Genomic DNA, 12,568 nt, shown 5'->3' on the forward strand with positions numbered 1-12,568 from the left:
TCCTTCCTTCCTTCCTTCCTTCCTTCCTTCCTTCCTTCCTTCCTTCCTTCCTTCCTTTCCTTCCTTCCTTCTTTCCTTCCTTCCACTCTCCCTCTCTTTCTCTTTCTTTCTGTGCTAGTATTGGACTTGAACTCAGGAACTGGGCACTGTCCTTTCGCTTTTTCACTCAAACTTGGTGCTCTATCACATGGATCTGTCCACTTCCAGTTTTTGGTAGTTAATTGGTGATAACAGTCTCATGAACTTTCCTGCCCAGGCTGGCTTTGAACCACAATCTTCAGATCTAGCTTCCTAAGTAGCTAGGATCACAGGTGTGAGCCCCTGACACCCTGAAATATAACTTTCTTAAAGTCACACAGCCATACAAATGCTCAATGTAGGAGCAAGGACAAAAACTTGTCTGCTTAGCTTTGAACCTGACCTCTCCATCTCTATATTAAGCTGCTCCTGTCCAGTCTGCAGCCCTGCTCCAGCTGGCCATTGGGCAAATCTTGGCTTTGGGTCAGGGAGTGGGGGAGTTTGAGATAATAATAGCACAGATGGCTCATTATAGACCCAGTGCCACTGAGACAGACTGACAGAGGGACAGGAAGCATGGAGCACTGGAGTTGTAGGACAAGGTGACCCTGAATCCATCTGATGCTGACATTCCATCAATTGGTCAAAACACAAAATCTCCAGTTTTAATGCTCTGAAACAACAACAACAACAACCCCAAACAAACCCTGTAGTGAGCAATAGCAGGGGACCTTTTGGTGAAGCTGCTGTCACCGCAGAGTAAAAATCCTGTGTGGCCCGGGGACTGGAGAAAGCCAGAGCCAGCTGATGAGTCAGCAGCTGAAAATAGCTTGCCTGACACCAGCTGTGTTAATAGGCATGTGTCACATTGTGTCACCCGCAGCTAGCCTGCCTCTGCTCGTGGTACCCTGAGGCCTTCTCCAGGGGAGCTGTGCAGTCTGGGCCTCCCAGGGAAGGTTTGGCATGGCTTTTCAGGTGATCAGCCAGCATACTCCTTCATTTCCAAGAGCAAGACTGGCTCTGAATTATTCATTCTGTCATTCAGCAAACAGCCCCTGAGCCCCTGGGCTGGGCGGGCAGTGACTCAGAGTTCTTGGGCTGTGGGGAAATTATTACTGTATGGAGATGACTAGTGGCTGTATGATGTGCTCAGGGACACAGTGGGGGTCTGGACAGAGATACAGGGCTGGGGGAAGAGGGCCAGGATGGCACAGAACACTGCCATATATATATATGTATATATATATATATATATATATACACACACACACACATATATACATATGTATACATATATATTTGTATATATATGTATGGTTATATATATATATGGTCATGCTTCAGCTAGAAGGCCATCTTATTCCTGAGAGCTATGGGAACCTGAAATACTGGATGGGGAAGCTGTCTTTAAGATGAGCTTTATGACCAGGGTGCTCTGTTCCCTGGGGAAGTCTTCGTCCTCTGCACCCTGCGGATTCTGAGGTAGCCACTTCATCTTCTAGTAAGTGACATTAGAGCTCTATTTGTGAATGTCCAGCCTGGAGTTACATACACCAGCAGGAGGCATTGTCTTTCCCGGGGATGGGCCTCCAGGAGGGGCAGGAACGCTCTGGACACCTGGGGAAGCAGATCTTGGCAGCAGCCTATGTCCTCCTTAAGCCTTGCTTACTGGGCCTCCCTTCATTCCCAATGCCTGGCTCTTCCCTCTCTGTGGCTGCCGTGACAACAGGAGCAGGGGTGAGTTCTACATATACACCTTAGGGCCGGCAGCCGGGACCTGTCCTGGGTTAAAAACCCTCTGTGGGAAACCCTGAGGCCTTTTCTAGTTAGGAAATGGAGTAACCTCAGCACTGTTTCACATTCTGCTCTGGGCTTTTCTAAGGAATCAGCTGCTAAGGATCCATGGCCCTTGCAGGGATAGGGGAAGAAGTTTCAGCCTGACCTGAGGATCAGCCGTGGGCAGCTGACTTTATTCTCCAGGTACAGCTCTCTTAGGTTAATGATCTCAAGTGCCTTCACCAGGTTCACAAATGCCCGAGGAACCTGCAAAGAGAATCAGACACCAAGATGATGAGATAGGCAGTCCCAGTCTTTTGTTGTTGTGTTCCAGTCCTGGGGCTTGAATTCAGGGTCTGGGTACTGTTACTGAGCTTTTTTTTTTTTTTTTGCTCAAAGTTAGTGCTCTACCACTTGAGACATTACTCCACTTCTGATTTTTTTTCCTGTAGTCTCACAGACTTTCCTGCTTGGCCTGGCTTCGAACCATGATCCTCAGATCTCAGCCTCCTGAGTAGCTGGGATTACAGGCATGAGCCACTAGCATCTGGCTCAACCCTAGCCTCTTATATAGGCTTGGAGTTTGCTTCTCTTGCTGGGCTTCAGAGCTAGGGATCTTCATCTGGCCCCATCCATTTCCTTCATCCCTCCTTCTCCCTCTCTTTGCATCCAGGCTGCTGGGACATGATAAAAGAGATCTTCCAGGAAGGTCTCAGCAAGAAGCCAGAGCTATCTTCAGGGCTCTCTGAGCCCCACAGCCACAGTGAGCTGCTCTGGGCATCAGGGCCCAGCTTCTTTACCTCAGCATGAAGGATGTCCAGGGCCTTCCTGATGTTCGCCGTGAAGTTCTGGGGTGAATGGTGAACCTGCAGGGAATAGAAGAATCTCCTGAGTCCCATTCATCATCCATTGTCTCTCTACTGATCAAAGCTATTTCCTGTCCTGCTCCTCTCCTTTTATTTCTGTCAGAGTGAGCAACTGTAAAATAGAAGTAGGTTTGTCTCTGGGGGACCCAGCCTTCTGTCCAATCCCATGCATGCTCTTCAGGCATGAGCTGGCTGTGATCCTTGGGGAGATACTCTTTCTTTTGCATAGAGCTATAGAAAGTTCTGGAACTGCCACATGTTGATGAGCTATAGAGTCTCGGCATATCTCTGGGCCTTCTAAACTGGTGGTGTTGGAGAACTGAAATGTGAAGTGCCTGGTCCTGTAGCCTGCTGTCTTCAGCTTCAGAGCCTGGTCTACATAGCGTGCCATAAGGAGGTAATGGGAAAGGAAGAGAGTACATAAATGCATTTTCATTCTTATTTCTCCTGATGTAGATACTGTGTGTGTATGTGTGTATACACGCACACATGCACGTACACACGTACACACATACCAGTTCTGGGGCTTGAATTCAGGGCCTAGGTGCTGTCCCTGAGCATTTTTGCTCAAGGCTAGTGCTCACTTGAGCCACAGATCCATTTCTAGCTTTTTAAGTGGTGGATTGGAGATGAGAGTCTCATGGACTTTCTGCCCAACCTGCCTTTGAACTACAATCCTTAGATCTCAGCTTCCTGAGTAGTGAGGGTTATGGGTAAGCTGGGCTAGACATTGTGATTTTTAACATTTTTTTTAAAGCAGCAGAACTCATTCTTGGAGATCGAACCAAGAGCCCTGCTCTATGCAACAGGGTAAAGTTGTGTCACTCAGGGAAGCTCATGAAGGGCCCACAGTCCCAGATTCCCCACTTGTCCCCAGCAGCAACTCCCCTTCCCTGAGGGCTGAGTATCTGAACATTGACTAAATGCCTTAATAGGAAATCAACCTTCCCTAGCATCTGCACAAAGGTGGCCCTGGCCAGGGTGATTAAGTCCTGCAGAAAGAGCTGCCTTTGGGTTATCTAGAAGACAGGCAAGATTTTGCTAGATCCTTGGTACGCTATCTTAGTTTCTAGAAAGATATGAAACTTCATCAACCAATCCTGCTTGTCCTGTTGCCTCTTCCTTTTGAGGTGAATGCCCTCTCCACGTCAAGATTAATCTAGGCTTGATCTATGCCAAACCACCAGCCAAGACCTGGCCCAGCGGTGCTGCTCCAATAACCAATGTCCAACTATGGAATTTCTTTGCTAGGACTGGGGAGCCTGAGAGAAGAACCGAGCACCTACCGGGTCAGTACAGGAATCACAGAGGTCATTGCCTCCTATAAACAGGGTGATTATCTTCCAGTCCTCCTGGAAATGTATCCTCTGCAATGAACAGGAAACCAAGGTAAGAGCCTATACCACAGTCAAGACAGGGAAAATCCACTCTTGAAAGGACATGTGGCTCAAGTGGTAGAACACCAGTCATGAGCAGGAAGGGATGGTCCTGACACACCAGAGAGTAGCCATTCGTGAGTTCTGTTCTTTGGTTTGGGGGCTGTGAACTCCCGAATGCCATATGTGTTAGATGGAGTCACTGGAAGTCCTGTGGCTGTGTCCTTACATGGTAGCACACAGGTGGAGGTCCCCAACCATCTTGATGACAGTAGATGGGTGTGACCTCTGAGCTTTGTCCTCCATCTCCAGCATGGCAAGGAGTAGGTGGAAGTTAGGAAGGTGGATCCTGGCACTGGGAATGAAAGGTTAGTCTAGAATCTTCTAGCAACTTGGAATTCTCCATATGCCTTATGGAAGAAAGGACTTTCTTCCATTAAGAGAGAGTTCTTCAGATTCAGATCATTCCCACAAGTTAAAGCTGCCAATGAGCAAATCCAGCTGGAGAGGTGGATCAGTGAATGTGACCCTGGAAACACTTTGCCACTTCCTGGATCTCCCAAGAGGGACATGAGGGAGAAGTTGAAGTCATGGGGCTGGGTGCAAGGGATGTGGCCACACCCCTTCTATAAGCTGTAGCCCAAAGACAGCCTCACAACCAATGCTGTCCCCTGGCCTATAGTGTTTTGTTTCTCTGACCTGGGCTTCTAAAAGAGGGTGGGAGGAGAAAGATGAAAGCAAAATCCAGAAGAGTGTGACATTAACAATAGAACTACTCTGAAACGTGTCAAGGGTGTATTGTAGTATACATGAAATCACATTCTCCACAATGAATCCCAGACCCCGCTCTTCAGTGATTCCTTCCACAGGGGAACAGCTCCAACACAGGCCTGCAGTGAGAACCTGCTTCCCACTCAAAGAGAGCCTCAAGCTCACCTTTCAGAACCCAGCTCAAACATCTGTCTTCTGCCCATGCAGAGGGGCCTAACTCCCTTCTGCACACTCCTCTCACATATAGCTTCCCCCACCCTTTCCTGATGGTAATAGTGTTTGAACTCAGAGCCTCATGCTCACTGGACGCATTCTACCTGAGCTCTGCTACCATCTCTTTTATTTTCATTTTCGTTACTTTTCAAGTAGGCTCTTGCACTTTTGCACAGAGCTGATCTCAGACCATGATCCTTCTACTTGTGTTTGCTGTGTAGCTGGGATCAGAGGTGCATACCACTACACCCCAGTTTGTTGAGATGAGGGTCTCAGTAGCTTTTTGGCTGGACTGGCCTCTAACCTCAATCCTCCCTATCTCTGCCTTCTGAGTAACTGGGATTTTAGGCATGGGCGGTTGCCTTCTCTATAAAGCACATGTCAACTCTTGATAATCTTGATTCTCCCTTATGAGCCCCTTGAGGACAGGATTGTGCTGCATTTCTGGCTTCAGGCTTGACCTGTGATAAACGCTGAATCTGAACAAGGGAACAGAACATCCCTCACAGAATAGAAGCAATCAGAGCTATAGGTGCCTGCTAGAAACCTAACCTTCCTCCTGGGCTCCCCTCATCTCGTCTTTGACTTCTCTGTGTCTGTGATTTCTCTTATTCATCTCAAGTTCCAGGGAGTCTCACCGCAGTGCCCCCAGACTCACCGTGTCATTCTTCATTAGGTCCACCAGCCTCCTGGCCTGGACAGCTAAGTCCCTGTGTGGACATAAAGGAGGACACTGGTGAGGGGCTCTTAGCAGACAGAACTCCCATCAGATAGATAAACAACAGAGGAGGGACAAGGGCAGGAAAGGAAGACAAGGCCATACAGAGAACTCCATTCAGGAAGAGGTGGGGGAGGGATGACCGTTGGGGGCAGGACCCTCCAAGGGACTGTTTTCTGATTGGCATAGTTGATGACCTACTGTTTCTTCCCAGCCAGGCTGTCCAAGTCAAACAGAAAGTCTACCGTATGAGGGTTTCATATTGGGCTCAGCGTGGCTTCTGCTGGGTGACATGGAAATGCCTGGCTTGGGCATTTGATTCCTTCTGGCTATTTGTGAGAAATGATCTTAAGTTCTCAGTTTAAAAAGATTGTAAGGCTGGGTGCTGGAGGTTTACATCTGCAATCCTAGCTACTTGGGAGGCTGAGATCTGAGGATCATGGTTTGAAGCTAATCTAGAGAGAAACGTCCATGAGACTCTTATCTCCCATTAACTAGCAAACAAGCCAGAAGTGGCTCAAGTGGTAGAGGACCAGCCTTGAGCGGAAAAGCCAAGGGAGAGCTTGAGGCCCTGATTTCAAGGCCCAGTCAAACACTCTGTCCATCACCAGAAATGCTGTGCACAACACAAGGGTGATAAAGTTGGTGAACAGTGCACTGCTGGGTGGAGAAGAGGGGTGGTGTCACCTGCAGGACCTAAGGCCAGCCATGAGGTCAAGTGAGAGCATGTGTTCAGGCCATTTCAACTGCAACTCTCCTCCCTTCTGCTCCTCCCCTCCCTCCCCTACCCCTTACACACAGGATTGCTTGGATTATTTGCAATCCAATGAGCCAGAAGGCCTCAGGAAAAGCAGAGCCCTGTGAACCATGCTTGCTTTAGCCGCTCCCATGTTCTCCACTCTGAGATTCATTCTTGGATTGTCTCATGCTCAGAACTGCCTCTCCTCCTTACACTACCAGCTGGCATATTCTGGGCGGAAGCAGAATTAAGAGTAACACTGAAGCAAGCCAGAATTCTGAATCAGTCGCCTCTCACTTGCAACCTAAACAAAAGGAAAAGCAGCCTCCCAAGTGCATTATAAAATCTATTAGGCTTTGTACGGTGCCTGCTTCCTACTGAAATAAATGAGAAAGCTACTTAGGTGGCTCATACCCCGAGGACGGTGCAGGGAGTGGGGAGTGTGTCAGGAGATCTAGAAGCCAAATCACAGGCAACCTGGGAACTACATGGAAAATTGAGGCTTGTGACTTTTTTTTTTTTGGTGCTGGTACTGGGACTAGAACTCAGGGCCTCATGTTCTCATTTAGCTTTTTCTACTCATGGTGGATACTCTACAACTTGAGCCACAGCTTCACTTCTGTTTCTTTGTTGTTGTTCTTTTGTTTTGTTTTACTTTTTTTGCTGTTTGATTAGAGATAAGAGTCTCAAGGATTTGTCTACCCAATCTGGCTTTGAACTGTAATACTCAGATTATCAGCATCCAGTGTGGACTATTGTGTGTGTGTGTGTGTGTGTGTGTGTGCTGGTCCTGGGACTTGAACTCAGAGCCTAGGCACTGTCTCTGAGCTATTTTTCTCAAGATTAGTACTCTACCACTTGAGCCATAGCTCTACTTCCAGCTTTTTTTTGTTGAGTAGTTATTGGAGATAAGGGTCTGATAGACTTTCTTGTCTCATCTGGCTTTGAACTTCGATCCTCAGATCTCAACCTCCTGAGTAGCTAGAATTACAGGCATGAGCCACCAGATGCCAGGCTGGTGTGATTCTTCTTAAGCAGAAAGGATCTTCCCATGACTTTTGGGTGTGTTGTTCGCTTGTTCTGTAAGCAGACACTCAACACTCCAGTGCGATGAAGAAAGCTGACCTTCTAGCTCTGGGGTGAGGCTGAGGACCACCGGGTGGTGATTGCCATCCCTTTCTCCCAGGTGGGCCCTTCAGCTGGGACTTATCGCTGGGACCGTCACCCCGATGCAAGGTGTCCACACTACTTCCAGCTCAGTAGGTCTTTTGCATCCAAGGTGGGGATTGAGCCTCACAGCCACCTTCCTTATGACAGAGGTTCCCAGCCCTACCTCCCAAAGTCTGAGGCTCAGAGAGGACAGGGAAGAAGCCAGGACCCAGACTTGTAGCTTCATCACACAGGCTGGTACTCTTCCTGGGACACAGAAGCATGCAGAGCCCCCAAGTCTGGCTGAGAAATGGGAGGTAGGGGGCAGGGGTGTCAGACTCTAAACAGAGTAGTAACATGACAATAGCTGGGACCAGTCACAGATGAGGCCAGGGGGATGTGCTCAAAGCCTGTGCCAGGATATGAAGTTAGCTGTGAGGTAGGACTGGGCACACACTGGCAAATTTCTGTGTCTGGCAGCAAGAAATACACTGGAGAGCACCCATTCCAGCTTCTGACCCTCATCCCCCACTCCAGAACAAACCTCTCACTTCTCAGCCATAAACTCAGTTTGGGCCAAGCCCCCTCTCCCCAGTCCCCAGGGGCTCTGAGATGTTCCCCCCCACTCAACCCCCCCATGGCTCACTCAGATTTGGCTCCTGCCACAGCCTGGTTTAAGAAGGCTCCAGAAGTCGTTTCCTTTCCCGTGCCAACAGAGAAGCCCTTCAAGGAAGGATTGAATTCCCGGAGGATGTCTAGAAGTATAAAGAAAGACATGTTTAGTAACTACATAGCAACACAACAAACTTCCTTTAAAAACATAGGTTAAGGCAGGGTCTTCTTGCTCCATAGCCCAGGCTAGCCTAGAAATGCCTCTGCCTGGAATGCTGGGATTACAGACCTGCATTACTACGCTCAGCTCACAAGTTCCTTTGATGAACACCTTGGGTGCTAGAGACAAGGTAGAGTCCTCACCAACAGTCCTTACTCTACTGTTTACCCAGCATGAGAATAAAATGTTCAGCAGACCCCCACCACACAAGTTGTATGCAATAGGTACCTAATGAATTATCATTCCATAAACATGATTCTGGGCTAGATGCTTTTCTCATACATTGTTGTGTTTTTCTAAATATATGAAGGTATATTGAGAGGTCCATTTGGACTATAAAGTCTACAAAGTATATCTAAAAGTATAGGGCTGGCCAGCTTTTAGTCTATTATACTTGTTTTTGACCATCAACTTTAGAACATTTTCATCTTCTCCAAAAGAAGCCTGGTCTCATACTACTCCTCCCAACCCTGTGGAAATCTCTGATTTATTTTGTGCTGTCAAAGATTTGCTACTCCAGACATTTTAGAGACATGAAATTATATAATCATATAAAACAATGGTCTTTGTGATTGGCACCTTTTACTTAACTCCCACATTGGGATATGATGATTCCTTTTCCTTGTTAGGTAATATCCTTATATGGACACGGCACATTTTATCTATCCATTTTTCAGTTTGGGGCATTGGACATCTTTCCGGTTTTTTGTTTATTTTTTTGTTGTTATTTTTTTGTGCCAGTCCTGGAGCTTGAACTCAGGGCTTGGACACTGTCCCTGAGCTTTTTTGCTCAAAACTAGTGCTCTACCATTTTAAGCCATAGCTCCGTTCCCAGCTTTTTGGTAAACTGAAGAGTCACCAGGACTGGCTTTGAACCAAGATCCTCAGATCTCAGCCTCCTAAATAGCTACGATTACAGGCTTGAACCATAGATACCCAGCTCTGTTTTTGTTTTTGTTTTGGTATTATGAACAATGCTGCTATGAATATTTCTATACAAGCTTTTGTAGGGGGTTCTTTTCTAGATGTACTAGAAGTAGAATTCTTGGATCATACAATAACACTGCTTAACATTTGAGAAACTTGTAGGACTTTTTCTCAGAACAGCTGCACCATTTTACATTCCAATAGCAGTCATTGAGGACTTCTGTTTCCCCATATTGTCACCAATATTTCTTGTTTTCTGTCTTTTTATTTTTTTATTTTTGGGTCTGGTCGTGGGGCCTGAACTCTGGGCCTGGTGCTGTCCCTCAGCTCTTCAGCTTAAGGCTAGCACTCTACCACTTGAGCCACAGCACCACTTCCGGCTTTTTTCTTATGTGCTGCTGAGGAATCCAACCCAGGGCCTTGAGCATGCAAGGCAAGTGCTCTACCACTGAGCCACCTTCCCAGCCCCATTTTCTGTCTTTTTATTATGACTATACTAGTGGATATGGAGAGGCCTATCCTGGTGGTGGTTTGCTTTGCACTGGTGGCTGCAAGAACTTTGTCTTCCTTTGGTGTCAGTGAAAATTCACAGAATTCCCTCCCCTCTTATTTTAGAGAGAGGGAAGTTCGTGAAGAAATTATAATTTACTATTTGATAGAATTTTTCACTGAAACCAGAAGAGCTTAGCATTTTTGGAGGGGGGGGGAGAGTTAGTGGGAACTAATTACCAATGAATCTCTTCATTGTTAGAAATCTATCCTATTTTTCTACTTCTAATCAAGTCCATTTCAGTAGTCTACATCTTCCTAGGACCTTCCCCATTTCATCCAAAGGTATCTCATTGGTTGGCTTTGGACCACACTGGCTTTGCCACCTCCTCATCTTGGCTAAGAACTCCTCAGAGCAGGGCCTGTATGTACCAGGGCCTAATGTACTGCCCAATAAATGCATATGGCCTCAATCAGGAGAATCTGTTCAGAGTTACACAACTACTAAGAACAGAACCCTTGGCCAAAGTCTTGGTATCTCAGTTCCCACCCTGGGTTCTCTTTCCTGGGGAGAGGAATTGGCTGGGTAATAACAGGACTTTAGGATCTGATGCCATCCAGTTATTTGCTGCAGGGTGTTCTCATCCTGGTTGGATTAGACTTAGTGCTATGACTTTTGAGACTGAGAAATGCGCAGTTACCCTGATATCCACTCATGAGAAGGAGGGACTGTGAAATCACCAGCGCTCTTTGAAAATAGACCTGTTTGTCCTTAGAGGTGGTGGGTTCTCTATTACTAAGGAATCCAGTGCCAGCAACTCAGCTATTTGGAAGTAATGTCATAGACAGGAACGACATACTGGATAGGGCAAGAACTTGCTGGTGTGTGCAGTTATCTCTGCCAGGAACATTCCATCCTCCTCCTTTACCTGATGGAATCTACTTCATGATGCTTTTTTCAGAAGATAGCATTAGCAGCCTTCTTCTATTTATTTCCTCCTAAGCTTTGTGCATGGCTCTGATGACTGGCTTAATGGGTCTGGCTTTGAGAAGGCATGTCCCTAAAACAGACTTATATCATCAGGGCATAGCTCTACTTGCCCACCACCGAACACCAGAGCATCTGCTGGATTCAACTTTACAGGCAGTCAGGCCTCTGATGGTTCTGTTCTGATCATATGGTGTCAGAGTTTCTAACACATTTCCATAGGGCTATTTTATCGATTTTTTTCAGCCTCTGCAATCAAACTGTCTTCACAAATGTAGTAGAAACAATACTGAAGAACCTCCATTCTTCCCGGCTAAGTGTATTGGGGGAGTCTCCTTTGTGAATCTCTTGGCTTAAAGATCTCAAGCCAGATGATTTCCAGTCTTCCTACTGGGACATTTCACAGTCAACTTTATCACACTCAAAAAGCAACCGAAGCCATCTCCTAGCAAGAAGGGAGCTTATTTATAGCCCTTGTGTATATAACCTAGAAATCAAGAGGACAGAGAGTTCTTGTGGCACAGAATTGCACCTATTTAAAATTAGTACCAGCTGTCAATCACCTAAACCTAATGAATGTGAAGTCTGATGTGTTCTGCCTATACACACATTAAGCATCCCGAAGAGCAAAGCCTTGGTGATTTACAAGTCAAAGGCTTTCTTAGCTCCTTAAGATATATCACAACAACTGCAAACGTTTGCTGCAGGTGTACTTTTAGAACACACACTGGGTAGAGAATGAAGAGTTGGGCAATCCACACCCATTGGAGAATGTAGCCAGAGTTTAGGAAATCAGTACTAGCAGGATGTTGGCAGCATCGTTAAGAAAAACACTGAGCCCCAGATACGGCTGTTTGCATAGCCTGGGCAAGGTAGTTTCATCTCTATTGCAATTGCAATGGTTCATAAAGCAACACAAGCCAAAGCCAGGCCTTTGTGCAGAGCGATGCCTAAGAGGCTCAGGCAGGACCAGATCCCAGACCCAGATCCTTCCCACACCCCTCCAGATTCCTGGGGAATCCCGCAAAGCAGAAGTGGGGTCCCACCCTCCCTATCTTCTTTCTTATGACGCACACTAAGATTTGGTCTTAGCTCTCTCTCATCATCTTCCTTGTTTCCTTTCTTAGGCAAAGACAATTTCTCTTCACGAACAACAACAACAACCAGGGCTTCAATCCGGCTGCCCGAGTGGGAATCAGGACAGCAGCTTCCGGGAAGCAGCGCCCTCTACCGCACACTGCCGGCTCCTGCAGCAGTCCGGGGCGGTCAGCCGCCAAGGGGAGCTGCAGGCGCGCTCCGCTTCCAGCGGCCAGCATGCAGTGCGCAGGCGCTCCCTGTCACCGGAAGCGGGTGTAAAGCATGCGCGCGCCGGCGCGTACTCACTGGCCAAGGTGGTCACCGTGCTGATGTTCTGGTCTCCTCCGCAACTGTTCATGGAATCAAGGGAGAAAATGAAGGTTTCCAATGCCAACTTCAAATGCTACCAGGGCAGACAAACAGCCCGGAGCCCCGCCCTTCCCTCAGCATTTTGGAAAGAAAAGCAAACAGAAATAAAACCCATTCCTTCCCCTACCCTGAGCAAAATACTAGGCCAGGGATTAAAGCCTGTCAGGGCTGTCCACGACCTTCCCTTCCCCTCTCCCTCCCTCCCTCCTTCCCTCCTTTAGACCTTCCCTCTGTCCCTCCCTCTGTCCCTCTGTCCCTCC

At 47.3% G+C, this 12,568-nt stretch overlaps 1 protein-coding gene across 1 annotated transcript in view; it reads right to left on the minus strand.

Annotated features, from left to right (window-relative positions):
* Plb1 (phospholipase B1) overlaps positions 1–12,568 on the minus strand; it is a 125,042-nt gene that overhangs the window by 54,778 nt on the left and 57,696 nt on the right. The window contains exons 21-26 of the mRNA XM_013013528.1: positions 12,246–12,289; positions 8,273–8,381; positions 5,679–5,730; positions 3,947–4,027; positions 2,595–2,660; positions 1,961–2,061 (exon numbers count right to left, since the gene is read on the minus strand). Coding sequence (XP_012868982.1) covers positions 1,961–2,061; positions 2,595–2,660; positions 3,947–4,027; positions 5,679–5,730; positions 8,273–8,381; positions 12,246–12,289 — 453 coding nt within the window. The remainder of the gene's footprint in view (positions 1–1,960; positions 2,062–2,594; positions 2,661–3,946; positions 4,028–5,678; positions 5,731–8,272; positions 8,382–12,245; positions 12,290–12,568) is intronic.

The sequence above is a fragment of the Dipodomys ordii genome, unplaced genomic scaffold (assembly GCF_000151885.1).
Source record: "Dipodomys ordii isolate 6190 unplaced genomic scaffold, Dord_2.0 Scaffold20, whole genome shotgun sequence".
Taxonomy (NCBI): domain Eukaryota; kingdom Metazoa; phylum Chordata; class Mammalia; order Rodentia; family Heteromyidae; genus Dipodomys; species Dipodomys ordii.